Source organism: Melanotaenia boesemani, chromosome 3 (genome assembly GCF_017639745.1).
Source record: "Melanotaenia boesemani isolate fMelBoe1 chromosome 3, fMelBoe1.pri, whole genome shotgun sequence".
Lineage (NCBI taxonomy): Eukaryota > Metazoa > Chordata > Actinopteri > Atheriniformes > Melanotaeniidae > Melanotaenia > Melanotaenia boesemani.
In genome coordinates this window covers 21,492,939-21,514,535 of record NC_055684.1, presented here as the reverse complement: position 1 = coordinate 21,514,535, position 21,597 = coordinate 21,492,939, and the positions used below count along the sequence as shown (strand labels likewise).

Sequence of the window (21,597 nt, the reverse complement as noted above, 5' to 3'; positions counted from 1 at the left end):
ACCAAAAATGTCAAAACTCTGTTTCATTGTGGAGATCTTATGTAGTGTTTATATGACACTAGAAAAAACTTCCTACATGTAGCTTTCTTCAAGCAAAATTTTTCTAAACTGAAGCTTCAAAACTATACTACAGTATAAATATACTTTACTATATATATATATATATATATATATATATATAGAGAGAGAGAGAGAGTACACTGCATAAAGTCAAAAATTCATCCATTGCATTCCTGCATCCTTGACATTATCAACTAATCTGCATAAAGTCAGATTGTTGTTGATTTGAATCTTTTGTTAACATAATTTTATTCCTTGCCAGTTAGATACAAAATCAATTGCAGCTACAAACTCATCCACTCAGGGTCGACCCCTCATCAGCAAGTCTCAGTGCGGCTTCAGAGTGCCATGACACTTTGAATTTAATTCAGCTGTATATGCCACTGTGTGTTCATTTCAATACTTTATGGACACGGGGGAATAAATGCAATGAGACAGCTGAGTGTGGTCACAGAGACACAGTGCTCACGGTTATTATTAAACAAGAGGAAGGATTTAGAAAGCCATCATCTGTACTGCAGTAAAAAAATAAGCTACCTGTACTTTATGATTCAGTTATTTGAAAATGGTAATATCAAATGCTTCTTATATAAGGTTGTTAAATAAATAAAGTTTTTTAATTGAAAACACAAGGATGCATTAACTTCAGTACAAACATTGAATAACTTCAGTTACATACTTTGAATGGGTCAGATTGTAAGAATAAGTAAATGAGGTCATTAAGGACTTATTATTAATTCAAGCATGTTTATTTGATTGTGTACTAAAACATATATTTTTGGGTTGGTTTGGGGTGTTCATTATATTTTGTAACCTAGAAAAGATAGAAAATTGGTTTATTGAGTGTCTTACATTTTTTTATTATATTTTAAATACCAACATAACATAAATCAGCCAGAAGTTAATCCTTGGAGGTGGAGGTGGTTAAACTGACACATCATACAGTTCAAATATCAAACATACAACTTCACACAATCCATGACAAAGCTCACTTCCTCTGTGTTGGTGGGCATGTGCATTTAAATCCAGAACACCCACCAGAATGCTAAATGTGGTCAAACACTGTAACAACTGAAGAGAAATCTGGCAGCACGGCTCAACTGCACGACTCAGAAGCAGAATCAAGGTCAAAAAAACAGTCTTTACTTTCATGGGTTCAGTAAATAGGGAGTCAGTCGGTGGATCAGACAACCAGTATGCGACAAGAAAAGAGGCAGAGTCAATCTAAAGTCTGAGGAAAAAGAAAGTCAGAGATCAAAAAAAGCAGGGTACAGAACAGCAGAATAAATGACTGTAATGCTTGTCACTGAGTGCAAAGATAAACTGTCACCATGAGACGGGGACACCCGCAGGATTTAAACTACAATATACGATACAGCTTGTAAAAAGTAGCACACAGCTCTGTTAATTTGTTAATTTGAAGCTGAAGCAGACTAGTAACACAGGAGTGTTTTAATTTACACAGCCTTTATGATACTTTACACTGTGAGATACAACAGGTGACAGACTGGTTTGATGCACTCTTCTCTGAATAAGTTGGATTTATGTTTTTTCGTACTGCAGGTTTTTATTTTCTTCTTCTTTTCTTTCTTTTTTATTTATTTAAAATTTTTTTTTAGCAAGCTATGTATTAGATTGTAGGTTTTGACCCTAATAATGCCTTTGGCTAGGACTGTAGCCATTTTATCAGGGAAGGAGCAGTAATGAGGAACATTTATGCCATTGTTGTTGTTCACTGTAAGCCTAATCCTTACTAATACACATACACCAAATGAAGGAAAACAGTAATTTATTGGCATTGAACACTGGAACAAATACATGAAAAAAATGCATTGCTTTTTGCTTTTCAGGCTTTCTAAACAAAAATTGCATGGGTTAAATTAAGCACAAGTAACAAACTAAACAGTGTAAGTTGTGCTCTGGTTGAAAAATTTGACAATGATAGGAGCCATTAATCCAAACAATTTATATATAATGGCTAAAGTAGGCCACATGTATCTCTTGCACAACCCCTGTCACTCATAACAGATAGCAGTGAAGCTGGAACCTCTTTGCTCACTGTTGCAAACCTTCAAACATTCAAAAAGAACCATGAACTTGTCATCAAAATCAAATTTTTTTTATTTTGTACTACTTGAATGAAAAATGTTCTCTTAAAGGCCCATTAATGCTGCCTTATGTGATAGGTACTTCCGTGTCAAACATTGTCTTACATCTTGCCCATACTTCAATGCGTTGCCATGGTTAAGTAAATTCATATACTAGTGTGCAGTGCTGAGTTCAGAGTTCACTTCTGTGATCCAACGTCAGATTCAGACACCGGTTGGTAGCAGTAATGCAACGCTATAAAGTTGTTCCCAACCACCCAACACACTCACACAGCCTTTCTTCAAAAGGTCCCATCATTTCTACAGTTGTTTTCCTCATTATCGTCTTCTTTCAGTTCTTCTTCTTCTTCTCTGGTTTGATCCTTTTGCTAGTCACGTTAGCTATACTGCTGAACACTGGCCCCACAGTTTCCAGGGGTATTGCTCTGTTTCTTGAGTCAAGTGCAAGTGCAGTCAATAGCAAGTGTAACCTAAATAGTACATTGACTGTAATTATATAGCCAGGAGTGCACATAAGTGGTGCGCTGGTGCGCATGCGCTACCAAAAAAAAAAAAAAGCGTGCCAGATGAAACATTGCAGCGCTCATTTGCGAACTAGATTTGGGGATAGACAACTGCGCAATCTGTATGTCGGATAGGCCCATGAGCCGTTGTTTGGGAATGTTATCAAAATGTCTAAGAAGCAAGCTCAATTAAGCAATTACTTTGGTGTTCCTCCACCCCCAAAGAAACGTCAGACTGAGTCTGAACTGCAAAAGAAGCGCATATTCTCGGAGAAGTGGCTGCAGGAGGTCAGCTGGCTTCAAGCGAATGATGAACGCACAGAGATGTGGTGCAGAGTATGCCGTGAAAATCCCATTCTGGCTGACAAAAACAGCGCCTTTTATACAGGCACTAAAAACTTCAGTCATCCAGCTTTTGATAAGCATACCAATAGCAGAGAGCACCAGAAAGTTGTTCAAGCAATTGATAATGAAAACAGACGCAGCCAAGACCAGAAGCCCAGTGGTCCACTCGACAAATGGAAAGACAAACTGAATGAAGAACAACATCAAGCACTGAGTAATGTTTTTCTTTTAGTCTTTCACAAAGCTAAACATGGACGTCCTATGCGTTCATATGAGGAAGATATTCCTCTTCTGAAGAGGCTTGGAGTAAATGTCGGGAGCGCGTATCATTCTCGAGAAGGGGGAAGCCGCATCATGGAATGCATCGCACAGACGATAACTTCAGATTTGAGAGAAAAGCTGCAAGCAGCTGAATTCTGGGGTGTGCTCTTTGATGGATCAGAAGATATCACAAAAACGGAACAGGAGATTGTGTACATTGTTTCTGTGTCCAGCAACGGACATTTCAGCTCAGATTTCCTGGGGTTAATTAATCTGGGGGCCAATCGAACAGCACAGGACATAGTGGATGGACTTGTGCAACTGTTCCACGCTTGCCGTTTAACGGACTGGAAGACGAAGCTGGTCTCGGTATGCACAGACGGAGCCGCTGTCAACGTTGGAAAGTACAACGGCGTCATTCCCAAATTACGTCAGATGGTGGACATCGGGGATTCCCTTGTGCATATTCTGTGCACCGCCCACACCCTAGAGAACTGCGCCAAGTCCGCTGATCGCGCAGTCCCATACTGTGAGTCATTTAATCAAGCTACTGTCAAGTTGCTAAGATTTTACTTAAAGAAAGGGGGTGCAAAACGAATTGCACAACTAAAGAGAATATGCACAGAGAAAGGCATAGCTTTTGCCAAATTAGGAAAGTTTCACAATATCAGATGGTCTGCATGGAGACAGGAGACTCTACTGAAAATATGGAGAATGTTACCTGCCATTCAGATTCAAGTGGCAACAAGTGATGACATGAGCCTGAAAGAGATCTGCACAGAGCGTTTTCATTGTTTCCTAGCAAACATTCTTGATATTGGAAACGTCTTAAAGCTCACCTCCCTCAAGTTTCAGCAAGAGAATCTAACTATTGGTGAATGCAAAGATGAGCTCATGGTTGCTGTTGGACAGTTGACTCTTCTGATGGAGAGTGAGGGCAAGTTCAGGAAAGAGACTGGATCACATGCTGATGCTGACAGGGACAAGATCAATGTTTTGAGAGCTCTGATTCATGAGTTTGAAAGCAGATATGAATCCCTAAAATCGTGTGATCAGTTTCTGATTTTTGATCCTACAACTTGGCCTCTTGAAATGAAAGATCTGCACAGTTTTGGCAACACAACTCTCAGTAACATCCTTGAGAAATATGAGGCCAACATGTCTGTTGACAAAGACTCCACTTTAAGAGAGTGGATGCGTTTAAAGCAAGCTGGAAAACGTTTGGCAGCCTCCTCTGTGCACAACCTGGTGAATGTAGTGAAGACGAGCAATACTGACAGTTATTCTAACATTCAGAGGGTTCTTTTCTTGTCCCTTACACTGCCCTTGAGCAGTGCTGCATGTGAAAGGGGATTTTCACATTTGAATATCATAAAAAGCAAGTACAGATCTTGCCTATCAGACTCTCGCCTCTCATCTCTAATGCACATTCTGTTATCCAAGTTCACCACGGAGACCTTTGACCCGACTCCAGCTGTTGACTTGTGGATGCAAACAGCTAATCGCAGGCTGAACCAAGGAGACAAGAATAAGCCTGGCACATCAACATTCTCTGCTGTTTGTGAAATAGAGGAAGAAACACAGACTGAGACTGAGACAGAGGATGAGGATGACGACATTCTGTAGATAACAATACTTAAAAAAGTAACCATTGTAAGCGCTTAAAAGCTGCCATTTCATTTGGTGTTCAGTGATTTCAGTGTTAAAAAGCAGATATGAGCACTTTTAGTTATCAGAGCTTGAAACACCAATATTAATGTGAAAGTTCCAAGGCTTTAAAAGTCTGACATTCTGTTGCACTGCTTCTCTTCATTTTCAGTTGAAATTAAAGTACATGTAACATTGTCCAAGCCTCATTCTCCTTCTATTTTGTTCCACCTGTGAGATGGGCGCGGGAAAAAATGTATTTAAAAATGTGAGGACCAAGCAACAACACAAGGTTCTCCCCTGAGAACAAGACCAAAAATATTATGTGCACCCCTGTATATAGCACTTTTATCGTCAAGTTGACCATTCAACGCTCTTTACACTGCATGTCACATTCACCCATTCACACACATTCATGCACTTCTACTGTTACATACTAAGTGCTTTACTCTTAGTATGTAAGAGGATCACTTGTTGCTGATAAAAGAAGGAAAAAAAACAAGTTAGTTTGAAGTTACACAGTTTGATGTTTCTGGTGTTGGAAAAACCTGGCTTAGTGCAGGGGTGAGCAACTCTAGTCCTCAAGAGCTGTAGTCCTGCAAGTTATAGATGTTTCCTTTTCAACATACCTGATTCAAATTAATGTGTCACAAAGCAAAACTTGATAAGCTGTTGGATCCATTTCATTTGAACCAGGTGTTGGAGCAGGGAAACATCTAAAACCCACAGGACTGGGGCTCCTGTGGACCAGAGTTGCCTACCCTTGCCTTAGTTCATGATAGCTAAATAAATCTCAGTAATGTGGAGTGCAAAATTTCGTATGCTGTTATTTGTAGGTGGTTGCTTCAAAGCTTTATCTCTATAAATATTACATAACCAGTTACTACAGTGTATACAGAGTATACACCTGGAAGGTGTTTTTAAAAAATAAATAACTGCTTCAATGGCAGAGTTTACAGAAATGGACCTTACTTAGAGAGTGAGTTTTTACATTGGTGAATAATCACTTGACAGTGCTTTGCTTCCTCTTAACCCACTGAGAGACTGGAGACCAAAGCCACTGTTGTTTTAAAACCTCATACCTCATTTTCAGCATTTACTCATCACAATCTTGGTATTTTTAGAGGGGTGGTGTGGGATGAAGTGCATGCCTTAAAATCTTTCTCGTTTTTCATTTAAAAGGAAAAAAATAAATTAGATAGATAGATAGATAGATAGATCGATAGATCGATAGATAGATAGATAGATAGATAGATAGATAGATAGATAGATAGGTGTGTGTGTGTGTGTGTGTGTGTGTGTGTGTGTGTGTGTGTGTGTGTGTGTGTGTGTGTGTGTGTGTGTGTGTGTGTGTGTGTGTGTGTAAGGGTTAAATAGGGAAAATACACAGAAGAGACACAGCCTTAAGGATTGCTTGGAGATCAATGGGATTCACTAAATGCAACTCAGTTCACGGTCTATGGGGCTCGTTGGATATGGGTAAAGAAGGAGAGTGATCTGTCAGGAACAATTCATAAGCTAAAAAAACACACACACAAGACAGCTTGAATAAAAAATTCAGGAGAACATGAAAAGACAGCAGCCTTTGGAAATACTTTCATTTCTGATGAGTCTATATTCAGCATATATGCACTGTGAGCTTGACTGGAGAAACCCAATCATGCCGCACTGAAGGTACAGCAGACCATGGAAGTTTAAGTGTTTTTCTCACAAAGATGGAGATAAACTTGTACAGATGGAATCATGTTGTGCACAGTAGAACTTGAAAGTTGCCAAAAGATATTTTGTAGTAACAGAAGTGAATTTAAACAGGATCAGCTGCTTGTTTAAAGAATATTCTACTAAGGGGAGTATAAAAGTCTTGGAATAACCCTCCAGAGCCCTGACCTAAATCTCCAAAAGCACCTATGGGATTTCATAGTGGAAATTTTGTCAGACTAAATATTTTTCTGGTTGAAACATAGAGGATTTTTTACTATTATAAAATAGCTTCCCCTATGCTAAAGGAGTTCAAAATTAATTCACTGTTCAAATAATTTTTCATAGTTTGTTTTTCTTTATATTTGTTCATAATTTTAAAACAGATCATTTAAGATCTTAGTAAGGGGACTTGTAGAAATCTTCTTTTAAAATTTATAGCGCTAAAACAGGGGGATTTCATCCAAACGTGGAGAACCATTTAGGACTTACAGCTATTTAATACAAAGAATCTTTTTTTACATTAGCTAACTGTAGATGTAGCTGGGAAATTAATTTAAAAGCTCTTTTTATTGACATGTGTAAGCTATTTCTTCATCTCTTCTTTACTGATTAAGAAGAAATTGATTCTGATTCTGTTGATGCTGTTGGTGCAAGTGAAACAATCCATCCTTACACTGCAACTACTAAACAAATCCCCCTGATACTTAACAGAAACGTGGGAACTGGAAAATCAGAACACACTGTTGAGCCTGGCAGCATAAAAAAGACTGGGCATTCACAGAAGACAAAAGTGGTGAATGATCACAGGATTCTTTCAATTATAAATAAAATCCCATGCAAAACATCAAGCAAAGTGAAAACAAGTCTCCAGAAGGTCAGCATATCATTATCTACTTCTGCTATAAGACTTCACAAGAAGTAATACACAATCACAAACAAGCCATTTCTACTGTTAGACTCAAGAATAGAAAGGCCAGGCTAGAGTTCAACAGAAAATATCAAGAACATCTGACGAGTTAAGTTTGTTTCATACTGGGTGAGAAGCGAGAACTTTGTTCTTGTTCTCAGGGTCGTAAAAACAAGAAAAAAGTTTGCTTTGATATGGTAAATTCATACTCCACAAGAAGCTTCTTCAGTGGCAGAATTTGCTGCTCTCCTGAAGGATGTCTTTGACACCACTGGTCCAAGAATCCTCTCTATCATCAACAGTTCCATTACCGATGGTACCGTCCCAACTTCAAGCACAACATCAAACCTCACACTAAAAACTTTGGTTTCATCTTTGATTCATCACTCAGGCTTGACAAACAGGTCAATTCAGTAGTTAAAGACATTTTTTCCAGCTCTGCACCATCACAAAAGTCAAGCCATTTCTCACCTTCAAGGACCTTGAAAAAGTCATCTACACTTTCATTTCTATCCGCCTAGACTACTGCAGTTCACTATACACTGGCATTAAACTGGTTTCTCTCTACTGCTTACAAATTGTTCAGAACGTTGCAGCCAGACTTTTAACAGGATCCCACAAACGAGACCACATCACCCCCATCCTGGCCTCTCCGCTGGCTGTCCGTTAGATACAGAATTAACTTTAAACTGTTTTTGTTTGTTTATAAACCACAGCATGGACCCACTTACATCAAAGATCTTTTAAACCCTTACTCCACCCTCCAGATCTCACAGGTCGGCTGACCTGGGACTGCTAGTGGTACCATGCTCAAACTTCAAACTGAGGGGTGACTATGCCTTTGCAAAATTGCAGCTCCCTCTGGAATAACAGCCTCTTCTATGGCAGATCTGCCCCTTCCATTGACTATTTTAAGTGCAGGCTCAAAACCCACCTCTTTTCACTACCCTTTGAATCTTCCTGATTGGACCTCCTTTTTGCCCACTCTGTATTTATTTGTTCCCTTGTTTTATGTTGCTCTTTTTGCTTTTACCTGAAACTGTTCAGTACTTTGGTCAATGTCAGTTGTTTTTAAATGAGCTTTATAAATAAACTTGATTAACTGACTGTTAAGGCGCTGGCCTTAGCCACTCAGGGCAGCGCTCTGCAGCCCCTAATTAAACACAAACGGCCACTGCTGTCTATAACAAGCAGGGGCCGTAACACACCCCCCCTAAAGTGTCAAAATCCTCCCTCAAGGATCAACAAAATAAACACACAAACAAGCACAATTGGTAGTGTTGCTCCAAACCCAGCCCGTGCCCCAAAATGTTCTCCACAGAGAACACGGAGGTATGCCTAACCTTCTGGGACTATTCTACCATCCCCGACTAGGGACATCAATCCGGCAGGACTCATCCTGCTACTTACACTCGAATAGTCCAGCCCACACAAAAGGATACCACCTAGCACAGCTGGTTCACAAAACACAACACCACCACCACAAATGAGGGGAGACAAGACACCCAGTCTTGCCTCGTCCTCCGAAGGTGAGGGAAACAAATCAATCTCTCACACCACACACGAGCGAACCCTCCCGGCCACCACAACCGATAGGGGGCCGACGGCGAGTGCACCCCTCACAATGCCTCAAATGACAGGCTCACCATACACAATTGAGCAGCTAAAAAGGCTTAAATAAAGGAGAGTGCCTGAACATACGCAGCCTTCACACATCCGCACCGTCTACACCCACACCAGAGTGTCAGAACTAGTGACGGCATTTCAGGGGAGGACCACAGGCACTCAACCTGCAGCGCCTTCTCATCCCATGAGAAGGAAGTCCTCCACCTCACGCAGGGTCGCCCCTAGGCCGGAGCGCCCTATACAGCTGCAGCCTAAAGTTCAGGTCACCATCACCTTTACACACACACACACACACGCTCCCACTGGAGTCGTGGCCACAGCAGCTCCGAATGCCCGTCACCAGCATGGAGTGAACTCACCCATCGGCACCACGCTCCACCGGAAGCTGCCAACAGGAAGCCCCTTCAAAATAATAGTTCCCAATCACGCTCACAAGAAAGAAAAACAAATGGCTAAATTATCCACACCGCGCAAAACCCCAGGAGATCCTTCAAGATGACAATAGAAGTAAATCTCCCGGACGAGCCCCCACTTGTTACGACCCGACTCAGGGGTATGGAAGGGCAAAGAACACGGCGTGGACAGGTGGTAAGTTAAAATGAAAGCACATTTATTTACAATTCCCGTGAAAAGTGATGGACAACCTGTAAAACAAAATAAAGATGAGCTGGGGTTAGCGGACCTGCAGAAAGAAACAAACCAAAACCTATACCAAACACTCACCGAGTGCACACAAAGATACAACCACAACTCGGTGAGGAAACTATAACCAAACAAAAGCAGCAGGCCCATAAACTAAAGTGACCGTCGTCACAACACAATAAAACACTAACCTAGCCCAGCACTAAAACAATCACCACAAAGTAAACTTAACACAACTAAACACTTAAAGCACCCATTGTGAAAAGGAGGTGGTCGTGACACGCACACACCCGGTGCACAACATGAGGGGGAGAGCAGCCGGAGCCATTCTGGCTTCTCCCCCTTCCAGACCTGCCTCGGCTGCAGCCTTTTCAGCCTGAGCTTCCCCGTAGGCTGCAGCCTGGCTGGTCCAGAGGGGTGCCAGTCACACAGGGGCGGGGACAAAGGCGCTGGCCTTAGCCACTCAGGGCAGCGCTCTGCAGCCCCTAATTAAACACAAACGGCCACAGCTGTCTATAACAAGCAGGGGCCGTAACACTGATTGATTGATAAAGCTTTTAGACATGGGTTGTCAGTAATAACATGATCGTATTGATTTAAAACCTCAATAATATAGATTGCTTTACATAGGGAGAGGTTTTTCAGACCTCGAAAAGATGCACTATGATTTCCTAATGATTATGTCATCCAGCTGTAATGTTTTGCAGTCATTCAAAGTCTCCATTCCAATATATCCAACATCACAACTTGTACATGAGGTAACATCACAGTTTTTTCTTTATAACGTTGTAGACAAATGACATTTTGGAAAGACAACGGTGTGTCAAGCCATGAGGAAAATCCTTAAAAATGTTTCAAATCAAAATTTTATAAAATAAGTCAGTGTAGATTATGTGTAACTGTTAGTTCTTTTAGTTACATATAAAAAGAAAAAAAACTATGCCACCCTTTCTTGCGATGAGTATAAGTCTGCTTGAATATATTTTAAACTACAATATGTCGCAAAATCCATCTATTGAGTAGTTTACTTAGAACTACCACATCTAAAAGAGGCAGTCTCCCCTGTGCAAACTTAATTCTGTGAAAATGTACCTGTGGAGGACTTATCTTGACTACACCTGCCTGCCCACCTTCCTATGGTGCCAATACACAAACAACCAGTGACACTATCCAAAATCTCTCTTAGAACACAAAATAAGACCTGGATTTCAGAGTTCAATCAAGTTTTAAAGTGTAAAATCAACATAAAACATGTTCTTGATACAGTTCACAGTTTAAAAGCAAACAGAAAGAAACATACATAAGGAAAAACATAAAACAATAATAAACAATAACTAACAGCAAAGGCTGAACAAACAATCAAAACATCTTAGCGCCTTTCCACATGACCTCATCAAAAAGGAAAGTTTTAAGGCCACTCTTGAACATACTGGGTGTGTCTGCCCCCCACACGATTCCACAGGAGAGGATCCCAATGGCAGAAGGATCTACCTCCCATTATGCTTCTAAAGACTCTAGGAACCACTAATAGACCTCCATTATGGTAGGGCAGTGCTCTGGAGGGGCAACAACATTATAAGAGCTCCTAAAAAAAGATGGTGCCTGACCATTATGGCCTTTATTGGTTAGAAAGGGAGTTTTAAACTCTATTCTAAATTTCACAGGAGGCTAGTGCAGAGAAACCAATACAGGAGATATATCGTCTCTTTTCCTGGTTCCTGTTAATACATGCGCAGCAGCATTTTGGACCAGCTGGAGAGTCTTTAGGGACTTGTTGGGGCAGCTTGATAATAAGGAATTGCAATAGTCCAGCCTGGAAATAACAAAGCATAGACTAGTTTTTCAGCATCTGTCAGTTAGAAGATGTGTCTGATTTTTGCAATGTTTTGTAAATGAAAGAAGGCAGTCCTCGAGAGACAGATCCTGATAGAAAATAACACCCAGGTTTTCTTACAGAGGTGCTGGGGGCCAGGGCAATGTGATCCAGGGCAACTTTATTATTAGATAATCTGTCTCTGAGGTGTCCAAGGCCAAACACGATGACTTCAGTTTTGTCTGTCATTAATAGTAGAAAATTGCAGGTCATCCAGGACTTTATGTCATTAAGACACGCTTGAAGCCTAATCAACTGATTGGTTTGATTAGGTTTCATTGACAAAAATATCTGAGTGTCGTCAGCATAAAAATTAAAGTTGATGGAGTGTTTCCTAATCACATTGCCTAAAGGAAGCATATACAAGGCGAAAAGAATTGGCCCAAGCACAGAACCTTGTAGGACTTCATGTCTCACTTTTTCACACAAAGAGGTTCCTAATTATAATGTACAAACTAATATCTGTCAGAATATTAGTTCCAACTTAATTTGGTTCCTTCAATGCCAATTAAATGTTGTGATCTCTGTAACAGAATCTAACTATGTCAAAGCCAGCACTAAGATATGCGATGAGATGAGATAAGATAAGATAAGGATGGCAACTGTTTCTCCAGGATTTTGGAGAGAAAGGGGAGATTGGTTGTTGGTCTATAGGTTTTTTTTTTTGTTGTTGTTGTTGTTTGTGTTTTTTTTCTAGTAGATGTTTAATAGCAGCTTGGTTTATCATATCAAGCAGAGAAGGGCTGATTAAGGGTGAAACGTCTTTCAGCAGTATAGTTGGGATGGGATCCAAGCAACAAGGTGATGGTTTAGATGATAATTTAAGTTAATTCGGGGAGGTTGATTGGAGAAAAACATTCCAAATTTATATCAGGTTGTGCAATTTTTTCTAAGGTTTCTAAGTCTGGGGATAAGTAAGTGCAGGTTAAGGGCAGCTGGTGGTGTATTTTGTCTCAAATAGTTTGGTTTTATTATCAAAAAAGTTCATGAAGTCATTACTGTTGAGAGTTGTGGGAAGGCATGGATCAATAGAGTTATGACTCTTTGTCAGCCTGGCTACAGTACTGAGAAAGAACCTAGGATTTTTTAATCAATTAATATTGAATAGTAGGTAGCGATGAAGAATATTCAATCTGTTCTGCATCAGAAAGGATTAAGTAATGACAATAAAGCACAATAGGGTTAAATAAATAACATTTATAATGGTGGTTGTAATTTGTTACGGACTTGTAACTTACAAGGTTGCAGTTTTGTCACCAACCTCTGGTTATAATAAGTTCTCTTCTGAGAATGTTCTTTATGTATGTAACTGTTTCATAGTTCAAATTATTGCATGTGAAAGTGAACTAACTTATTTTTATTCAAGTTGCAAAAGTGCACAGATTGCCATGACTTAAAGGTGAAGTACTTTTGTAAACAAGCTTGAAACATTTCCTATTATATGTATATGTGCAGCCCTAAGCCTTATGAACTTATTTAGAATGAAGCAAAAATGTCTATGTTCCAGTATACTTTTATTCAATATCGGTGATATGAGTTTTGAACACATTTCCGATATTTCAATATACATACAGTATAGGATTACAGCGTTTTACTTATTTATTTTTAACAGGCATCTGTTGTGGGCATTTTTGGCAGTTTTTCTGAGGCTTTCATATTGTTTATATCGATATCGGAATTATATCGTATCAACTGTAATTCGGAAATATATTGTGATAAAAGTTTTGGCCATATTGTCCAGCCCGATGTTCCAGTGTCACAAAAATAATGTATGATAGATAAAGTATGCTGCTCTTAAACGGAGACTTTCCTGAATGCCAGCCACATAAATGAGCTCTTTAATGGAAACTAGTGAAAAAGCTTTGCATTAAGTTTGATATCAAGTGACAACCAGGGAGAAAAAAGCAGCAGGAAAATCAGACATCCCCGAGCCAGCACTCAATGGATATACAGCTCTTGGATCCATCCTTCCATCTCCACAAAAAGCATCTTTAGGTCCTTGCAAATGTTATTGAAAAAATGCTTGCACAAGTGATGTATAAGTTTGAATGTATGTCACTGTGATGTTCCCCTCATTCAGGAATTAAAGAGGGCCCATCTCTTTCACTTAAAATCTATACAACAGAGTGCTGTAGGAAGGAAACTGTCAGCTGTATTGATTTTCCTTTTATCCTCATCATTATTTATTTATTAATTTATGCATTCACTCTCATTTCTCTTGTAGTAAATATGACTCTTGTGGGGAAGGTTTTGTCAGCAACTGATCTGTTTGGAAACTTCATCTGCTTTATCCTTTCACTCTTCATTCCAGCCATTGTCAATCTCAAAGGACCACAATGTATTTGTCATTCATGAAATATCATGGTCTGTAATATGATTTAGAATGTGATGAATAAGCAATCACACCCAAAGAATACCCTCCACCCCCAGCTCAAATAACAGTCTCCATCTCTTTTGATTTCCAGTTTGTTTTACCCTCACTTCCTGAAAAGTAATAAAACACTGCAAAGCTTTACACCCACCTGATTAACAACAACTGCCAATGTATGCATATAAGTCATCAGCCCTACCGTAACCCGTTTAATCTCTTCTTATCAACAGATGAGACATCGTTTGAAGCAGGGATCAAAGTTCAGATCCACACCCAGGATGAACCCCCATTTATAGACCAGCTGGGCTTTGGAGTGGCACCGGGGTTTCAAACCTTTGTCTCCTGTCAGGAACAACGGGTATGTCTTGAAAATATAATAAGATACAGTATATCAACATTTTTGCTAATAAAACTGCTTGAAATTTAAACCTTTAATTTTACACTGCCATCAAGACAATATAAAGGACTAGATTAATATACTGCCTCCACTTAAAAGAGTTCCCTTTAATAGTATTTTTATGGTTTTGCATTGCAGTCTTATAGTATTTTTGCAGTAACAGAGAAAAACTGTCATTTTTAAGGCACACATTTTACAGCATGGCAATATTATTGCATACAATGCATCATAACCACTAGTGGATCCGTTTTTTTAGTAGCAGCAAATTTACAGTGTTAATATGGAAGAAGTTGACCATCAACATTATCAAATGCAAACGTCTAAAAAAACAAGGCACAAATATATATTTTTTACAAATATTATGTATCTTTTTATTCAGGGAAAATACTGTAACTGGCAAAAAGAAGGTAAGTTATGTGACTTTAGTAACTGAACCTTGACCGAAATCCAGTTATTTTAAGAACAGGTATATACAAGTAGAGCAGTACATCATGTTGTGAACAAATGAGATTACTCAGAAAATGAGTTTTGCTCCTCATATGGCTGAAAAAGGTTACAAAATCACCTCTAAAGAATTTTGTCTGTATTAATCCACAGCCAAGCAGAAAAATTGAGGAATTTTAAGACTTATTGTTTCCCTCTCTGGGAGTGTTCAAGCAACAAAGAGTAGCAAGGTCAAATAGAACCTCGGGTAACTTGTAATCATCCAAGGCCTCATTACCATTGCCTTCAGCTAACCTTTAATGCCTGACCCAAGAAATAATAGGCAGAAATTCTATTTTTTTATTTATTTATTTTTTTTGTCTTTCTTTTTGGTACTTAAAAACATCTAATCTGCATATTCTGTATGCACCTTTTTATTACCATGTGATTTGTCAGTATTATTGTGGTGCAAAAGATATACTTCGGGGGCCGAAGACCTGTTGTATCAGATTGTATACAACAGGGTTTTGAACAAAGTTTTTACATTTAAGTGATGAAATATGTGCCAAAAATAGTATGTATGTATAAAAAATTATAAAAACGGGATTAAAACTGAATAGCAGATGATGCCAACATAGAACTTCTGGGTTATGACTGGAAAAAGGAAATCACGTCAGGAAAAGAATCGGACCTCATCTGTTAAAACTGTGTTGGTCTGATTTGCTAGGACAGCTGAAAAATTAATGATATTGTCAGGAAATCCTAAAGGAAAATACCAGGATGTCTGTCTGTGTACTGAATCTCTTGAGAAGTGTGTTATTTAGAGAGACAAAAAACAACTGTTCAACCAAAGAAGTTAAAGAAGAATATGGTTACAGTTTTTGAATGGTCAGGTCAAACGTTTGACCTCAATCCAACAGAAATGTTGTTAAAGGACCAGAAACATTCTGATCCTGAACTGAAAGTTATGAGGAAACCAACCAACATTCAAGAGCTGAGGCTACTTGATAATGTAGTAAAAAAACTTTAGCTGAAGTGCATGACTGATGATTATTTACTGAAAAGGTTTCGTTGCTGCACAAGGGTCCCTGTACAGGGATGCCCACAGAGATTTTTTTTTAGGGGCCATATGGTGGCCAGAGAAAATATCAGGGTGGCCAAAGGTTATTAAGTCAATGATGCATAATTACAAACGTCCATGTACTCTGTGGACAAAAACATGAATTGGGTCAGTTTGAACTTATGGCCCATAAGAACTCCTGATCAGAAGTGTTCCTAGAAAAAGACTGAATGAAATTATCTGAGCTTCTCACCCTATCTCTAAGGGAGAGCTCGACCACCCTAAGGAGGTAACTCATTTTGTCTGCTTATATTTGCAGTCTCTTTCATTCGTTCCCTACCCACAAATCATGACTTTAGGTAATCATAGATTGAGTGGTAAATCAAGAGCTTTGCCTTCTGGCTCAGCTCCCTCATCGACATGACAGAAGGATGCAGAGAGACCACAGGCCAAAAAGGCCTGGACAGGACTCCTTCTTCAGCTTGACGGCATCCCTCACTCCTTTTGTCCACTAACGAGTTCGGGGATTACTGCCACAACAGGCACCAATGACCTTATGGCCACAGCTCCAGTTGGCCGCCTCAACAATAGAGGCGCGGAACACAGCCCACTTGGACTCAGTGTCACTGGGACATGGTTGAAGCTCTGCCGGAGATGGGAGCTGAGACTCTATCTGACATGGGTCTCTGCCAGACATTCCCGGCAGACCCTCACAACACGCTTGGGTCTGCCAGGCCTGACCGGTATCCTCCCCAACCATCTGAGCCAACTCACCACCAGGTGGTGATCAGTTGATAGCTCCGCCCCTCTCTTCACTCGAGTGTCCAAGACATACGGATGCAAGTCTGATGATACAACTACAAAGTTGATCATTGAACGGTGGTCTAGAATGTCCTAGTGACAAGTGCACATGTGGACACTCTTATGCCTGAACAAGGTGTTTGTTATGGACAATCCATGATGAGCACAGAAGTCCAGCAATAAAACACCACTTGAATTCAGATCAGGGGGGCCGTTCCTCCCAGTCATGCTCCTCCAGATCTCACTGTCACTGCCCATGTGTGCATTAAAGTCCCCCAGCAAAATGAGGGATTACCCGGAAGGAATGCTCTCCAACACTCCTTCCAAGGTGAGAAGCTCAGTGATCCGGGAGGGGCTCAGAGTAGAGCAGCTGCTCCTCCACATCGAGAGGAGCCAGATGAGGTGGCTCGGGCATCTGGTTAGGATGCCTCCTGGACGCCTCCCTGGTGAGGTGTTCCGGGCACGTCCCACCGGGAAGAGGCCCCGGGGAAGACCTAGGACGCGCTGGACGGACTACATCTCTCAGCTGGCCTGGGAACACCTCGAGATCCCTCCGGATGAGCTGGTGAATGTGGCTGGGGAGATGGGAGTCTGGGTTTCCCTGCTTAGGCAGCTGCCCCCGCAACCCAACTCCGGATAAGCGGCAGAAAATGGATGGATAGATGGAATTATCTGCCATTATCTAGGGTACGGCTGCAACGATTAGTTGACGTTGTCGACAATAGTCGACAATAAAAATAGTCGACAACGAATTTAGCTGTCGACTATTGTCTGCAAAAAAAAAAAAATAAATAAAATTCTAAATTCTAATCCTATCTCTGCTGAGAGTTGCATAATGCACATGCGCAAAGAGGGGAAAAAATATAGAGTGAGACGTCTTCTTTTTTTTTTTATCTCTGCTGAGAGTTGCACATGCGCAATAAAGTCCGCCAGAGGAAAAATATGGTGGCAGACCAGGGAGGAAAACAGCGGCGGAGAACGTTAAAAGTGTGGAATAACTTCACGTTAAACTTACAAAATAAATTAAATACATGTGAGATTTGTAAAGCGGACCTTGTGTACCACAGAAGTACGTCTGCAATGCTCGAACATTTAAAGAGGAGGAACGTCGGACTTACTTAACAACCTCATGCAAGATTTCAAAGCTGAAAGTGAAATAAGATCCATATATAATAATCATGAGATACATAATCCGATTGGTCGACTAGTCGTTTTAATAGTCGGTGACTAATCGACCATCAGAATAGTCATTAGTTGCAGCCCTAATCTAGGGAAGGCTATATTCATGAGTACAGCCTTGGTTGTGTGGGTGGGATACCAAATTTAGCTTGGGGGTCTGGGGTCATGCCCCCTGCCCCCCGAAAAAAAAAATTTGAACATTGTAGAATAAAATGCATTAATGTGGTGCACTCAAAGCAAAATCTCAATACTTTGCCCCTCATTCTACAAAACCAAAAACAGAAATGTAACTTCAGGGGCCTTAAAAATTGGATTGTTGGATTTAGACTAAGCCTTCCTGGGTCGCAAAAATAATTCAAGTATTGTGGACATTGTGTGCTTCCAAAACAGACATCTTTCCTGCAAGTATTTTGGGAGGGACATTTTGGGCATATCTGAACATTAAGTAGGACTTGTTCCTCTCAATGTATATGGTGACTACAGTGTTGAACTACTCAAACAACCTTAATGAACATCAGCACACTGACTCTTCTCTCCATTAGATTGTACATTTATTATCAATTTGCATTTATTTACATTCTCATATGTTTATTTCATCGATATTTGTGACCAAAGACAAAATTACAGGGGCAAAATGGCAAAGAGAGGGCAAAAATTCACTCACTCACTCAGGGATCTGCGTGACCAACAAGCAATAAACATGGAAATTATTATATTCCAACCACTTATGAATGGAGAACCACTTGTAGTTGAAGCCCGGTCTCCTGTGGTTGTACACGGTCCAAGGGTAAACCTTTAGATATGGCTGTTTCGGTCCATCTGCTCATGACTGGGACATGTCAAGAATGACAGAGAAAAGCTGTCATTATTATAAAAATATAATGACAGGGCCTTCTTTCAGAACTGATCTTCAAAACATCAATTCTACCATCAGGAAAACATCATCCTCACCTGCTGGTCCATGAGCAGGTCCACTACCTGGAGGCCTAGGCTGGTAGGGATCCAGCTGTTCTGAGCCCTCTACTGTAAAAGACATTGATCATCATAAACAGAGCCTGCTGTTACTACAAGATGATTTAGTCTCTGATTGTTACTACAGCCCCCAGATTACAACATCAGGATATCATTTTTAACTATTACTATTCATCTCCAAGAAAAGGTCTAGGATTCGATCAACTCTGTGATATTGTTCTGAGAAATAAATCTAGTACAACTGACCACCGTAGAAGTCAGGGAAACATTTGCGGTTGCCTTCAGGTGTAGCCACAATGTCAATCTCTGTCTCTGATCCTTTCTCTGGCTGCCTAGCATTTGCCCTGTGCTGCTATCCTGTAACTGTCTGTCTCTTAGAGAAGAAGAAGGCAATATCTTTGGAAGACTTTCTCTTCATTGTCTGCAAAATTACATAACGTTAGCACACAGTGACTAATTAAATCATGACGCTATTATAGCAACTTCTGTATAATGTTAGCTGCCCGGGCAGTGGCATTCAGCCAGCTAAAGTTAACTATCATTAAAGACAAGTTCACAAGGTTGTTAGAAATGTTCTCCATCTAATGTAGATAAGGTTAATAATGCTATTAACTAGCTAACCTGTACAAATGTTAACTAATGAATGACTTGATTTTATGAACATTGGCTATTGTTAGCTTCGTAGCATTAGCGCATGTAACGAGAACTATATTGCCATTCATTCCAGGTCATCTACATCCAGATCTTAGCGCTAGCCACCATCCCTGTAATTATTTAAACCCCACCAACAGTTGGCAGAAAACCATGAAACTGAAGTACTTGTGGTTTAATCATATACTTACTGACGAGCCTGTTGTAGAGCTGATTGTGTCCTTTCTATTACCAGTGGCAACATTGCTCTTTGATATTCCCGCTTTGGTGGCCTTGCTCTAAGGCCCTTTCAGTAGAACCCTAGATGTGAGTTTTTTATTAGTTTTATTAGCTTTTGAAATATTTTGACATTCAAATATAAACAACGTGGGCTGTGCCGTGTTAATAGTAAAATAAATAAATAAATAAAAAATATATATATTTTCTGGGGTGGCCAGCTTTTTGTTCAGGGTGGCACTGGCCACCACTTGGGGGTGTCCCTGTCCCTGTACAGGTGGTGCCATAGTTTCCAGTAAGATTGGACTCTGCCAAGGCTGCTTTCATAAGTTTTATGAATAGATTTTCTAGGCACCGCCAAGTTACTGAGGGGATCCAGTTTGGTGGCCTCAGGATTGGGTTCTGCTTTTTTTGCAGATGATGTAGTTCTGTTGCTTCATCGGGATGTGATCTCCAGCTCTTGCTGGAGCGATTCGCAGCCAAGTGTGAACGAACAAACCTCTAAATCCAAGACCATAGTCTTCAGCCAGAAAAAGGGTGGAGTGTCCTTTCCAGGTCAGGAATGAGATCCTCCCCCAAGTAGAGAAGTTAAAGTATCTGCCACATAAAGTAATGCCACATAAGAGTGTCCACATGTGCACTTGTCACCAGGACACTCTAGGCCACCGTTCAATGATCAACTTTGTAGACGTATCATCGGACTTGCGTCCGTATGTCTTGGACACTCGAGTCAAGAGATAGACGGAGCAATCAACTGATCACCACCTGGTGGTGAGTTGACTCAGATGGTGGGGGAGGATACCGGTCAGACCTGGCAGACCCAAGCATGCTGTGAGGGTCTGCCAGGAATGTCTGGCGGAGACCCATGCCAGATAGAGTCTTAACTCCCATCTCCGGCAGAGCTTCAACCATGTCCCAGTGACACTGAGTCCAAGTGGGCTGTGTTCCGCGCCTCTATTGTTGAGGCGGCCAACTGGAGCTGTGGCCATAAGGTCATTGGTGCCTGTTGTGGCAGTAATCCCCGAACTCGTTAGTGGACAAAAGGAGTGAGGGATGCCGTCAAGCTGAAGAAGGAGTCCTGTCCAGGCCTTTTTGGCCTGTGGTATCTCTGCATCTTTCTTTCATGTTGATGAAGGAGCTGAGCCAGAAGGCAAAGCTCTTGATTTACCACTCAATCTATGATTACCTAAAGTCATGATTTGTGGGTAGGGACCGAATGAAAGAGACTGCAAATATAAGCAGACAAAATGAGTTACCTCCTTAGGGTGGTCGAGCTCTCCCTTAGAGATAGGGTGAGAAGCTCAGTCATCTGGGAGGAGATCAGAGTAGAGCTGTTGCTCCTCCACATTAAGTGGAACCAGATGAAGTGGCTAGAGCATCAGGTTAGGATGCCTCCTGGACACCTCCCTGGTGAGGTATTTTGGGCACATTCACCTGGGAGGAGACCTCGGGGAAGACCCAGGCACGCTGGAGGTACTACATCTCCCTGCTGTCCTGGGGATTCCCCCTACCCACCCCCGATGAGCTAGCAAATGTGGCTGGGGATAGGGAAGTCTGGGCTTCCCCCCATAAGGCAGCTTACCCGCGACCCGACCCTGTATAGGCGGTAAGAAAATGGATGGATGGATAGATGGATTGATGCACAAGTGGGTTCACAGTACATCCCTGCTACTAGGTTCTCCTTACAGACATTGAGGACAATGATTGACTACGATATAAACATGATGATCAGTTATATGTTTGTCTCATTAGTTTTATTGCATAACATTATCTACTTTTTAAACTTCTATGAAAATCTGTTGTGATTTCAAGTCATTTATACAGAAATATAAAAAACTAAAGGACGTTCAAAGT

The 21,597-nt window shown here is 40.7% G+C and overlaps 1 protein-coding gene and 1 long non-coding RNA gene across 4 annotated transcripts in view; both read left to right on the top strand.

Annotated features, from left to right (window-relative positions):
- asic1b (acid-sensing (proton-gated) ion channel 1b) overlaps positions 1 to 21,597 on the top strand; it is a 195,258-nt gene that overhangs the window by 149,204 nt on the left and 24,457 nt on the right. For all 3 annotated transcript variants that reach the window (XM_041980549.1, XM_041980547.1, XM_041980548.1), the window contains one exon: positions 14,275 to 14,402. In XM_041980549.1, the coding sequence (XP_041836483.1) occupies positions 14,275 to 14,402 (128 nt within the window). The remainder of the gene's footprint in view (positions 1 to 14,274; positions 14,403 to 21,597) is intronic.
- Positions 14,705 to 18,920, top strand: LOC121636763. Its single transcript, XR_006009769.1, has 3 exons — positions 14,705 to 14,715; positions 15,730 to 15,735; positions 18,839 to 18,920. It is a non-coding gene; the product is annotated as an uncharacterized LOC121636763 (long non-coding RNA).